This window comes from Mesitornis unicolor, unplaced genomic scaffold (genome assembly GCF_000695765.1).
Source record: "Mesitornis unicolor isolate BGI_N332 unplaced genomic scaffold, ASM69576v1 scaffold35785, whole genome shotgun sequence".
Lineage (NCBI taxonomy): Eukaryota > Metazoa > Chordata > Aves > Mesitornithiformes > Mesitornithidae > Mesitornis > Mesitornis unicolor.
In genome coordinates, this window is record NW_010184094.1 from 13,307 (window position 1) to 15,357 (window position 2,051).

The window sequence follows — 2,051 nt, forward strand, 5'->3', positions numbered from 1 at the left end:
GCAGCAGGGATGCTGCCAAGGGCTGGGCAGTACCGGGGTGGTCCAGCACAGCTGGGGATGCTGCAGCACCAGAGAGCCGTGTCCCAGGGAGCCGGCCGGCTACGGAGCAGAGCCGCCGGCAGCAGGGATCCTGCAGCAGGTGTAGTCAGCAGTCAGGCCTTGACACGGGGAGCAGCCAAAAAGGCAAAGGGGAAAGAAGGGAGGAACAGTTCCCAGCTGAGCCCCCGCACCCACTCCCTGCTGGGCGCTGTAAGTCCGTTTCCCAGCCCTCTTCACTGAGCTACCCAGAGCTGTTACCCCTTTCTGCTTCCTTCCAGCCCCTCAGGGATCCTGCAGCAGGTGTAGTCAGCAGTCAGGCCTTGACACGGGGAGCAGCCAAAAAGGCAAAGGGGAAAGAAGGGAGGAACAGTTCCCAGCTGAGCCCCCGCACCCACTCCCTGCTGGGCGCTGTAAGTCCGTTTCCCAGCCCTCTTCACTGAGCTACCCAGAGCTGTTACCCCTTTCTGCTTCCTTCCAGCCCCTCCATGGCAGACGAGATGAAGCAGCTCTTCTTCCTCTTCCTCCTTGGGCTCATCATCAGCTCCCTACAGATCGAAGACAACAAGATCCCTGGGCTGTGCTCAGGGCAGCCAGGCATCCCAGGGACACCTGGCCTACACGGGGGCCAGGGTCTGCCAGGCAGAGATGGACGAGACGGTCGGGATGGAGCGATGGGCATGCCAGGAGAGAAAGGCGAGATGGGCCCTCCTGGTAAGAAAGGAGACAACCCGGTCGGGGAGAGGAGGCTGCTCTGCTCTGTCTGTGGAGCGTACCCTCATGCCACAGTGTGAGCCCTGCATGCTGACACAGCCAAACTGGGATAATATTCTGCAGAAATGCCTCTTTCATGCCACCACTGCCCCTCCAGTGCTGCCTGCAGTGACCCTGTACTCCTTGTCACTAGCAAAGCTGCATTTCTCCCTATCCCTATTGCCATCCCTCTCTACCATCCCCTGCTTTAGGAGCGCCCACAAAGCTGTCCCCCAAACACGGCTGGACTGTCCCTGCCCTGGCTCCTTGGCTGGGGTTTCTCCCAGCCTGGGGGCGTTTCTCCAGCTCTCTGTTGCTGCTGTGCCCAGTTAGCACATTCATCTAGCCCTGCCTGCTTGTGCAGCTTCCTGTGGGAGGCTTGTAATCCCGGTGGGATTGGGGCTGGGCAGTGGGGCTGGGGGATCTTGGATGGTGGGGGGCTGTGCTGGTGGCAGTGGCTTAGAGGTGACCCTGTCCCCCTCTCGCCTGCCCCAGGACCGCCCGGACCCCGCGGGGAGGTAGGCAGCCCCGGCGTGGACGGCATGCACGGCGAGAAGGGGGCTCAGGGTGAGTGCGCGGTGGCCCCCCGCTCAGCCTTCAGCGCCAAGCGCTCTGAGTCACGCAGCCCACCGCTGGCCGACCAGCCCATCCGCTTTGACGTGGTGCTCATCAATGAGCAGGGCCACTATGATCCCACTACGGGCAAGTTCACCTGCGAGGTGCCCGGCCTCTACTACTTCGCCGTCCACGCCACTGTCTACCGTGCCAGCCTCCAGTTTGACATCATGAAGAACGGCCAGTCCATCGCCTCCTTTTTCCAGTACTACGGGAACTGGCCTAAGCCCACCTCGCTCTCAGGGGGGGCCCTGGTCCGCTTGGAGCCTGAAGACGAGGTGTGGGTGCAGGTGGGGGTGGGGGACTACATCGGCTTTTATGCCAGCGGCAAGACGGACAGCACCTTCACCGGCTTCCTCGTGTACTCCTACTGGCAAAACTCTGCTGTCTTCGCTTAAGCTTGCCCTCCACTGCGGCCGGGTACGGGGCCAGGGTATGTGCCCCTTCCCAGCCACCGGCACCCTGGGGAGGGCAGTGCCGGGGTCTGGATGTGTGGGAGTCGGGACAGCAGGATCCCTGCCCCACTGCTGCCCAGTGCAGGGCAGGGATGCAGCCCCTCTGCCGCCCTGGAGGTGGCAGGGAGCATCCCTTTAGCAGCGCTGTATAAGAGCTAAGTCTTATCTTGGGCACCCGGCTCTGGGGCAAGA

General features: G+C 62.6%; 1 protein-coding gene across 1 annotated transcript; it reads left to right on the forward strand.

Moving 5' to 3' along the window:
- The first annotated feature begins 517 nt into the window (after positions 1-517).
- C1QTNF5 (C1q and tumor necrosis factor related protein 5) lies at positions 518-1,802 on the forward strand. Its single transcript, XM_010184357.1, has 2 exons — positions 518-750; positions 1,285-1,802. Exons 1-2 carry the CDS (start codon positions 525-527, stop codon positions 1,800-1,802), a joined length of 744 nt encoding a protein of 247 aa, XP_010182659.1. The 5' UTR covers positions 518-524.
- The last annotated feature ends 249 nt before the right edge of the window (positions 1,803-2,051 follow it).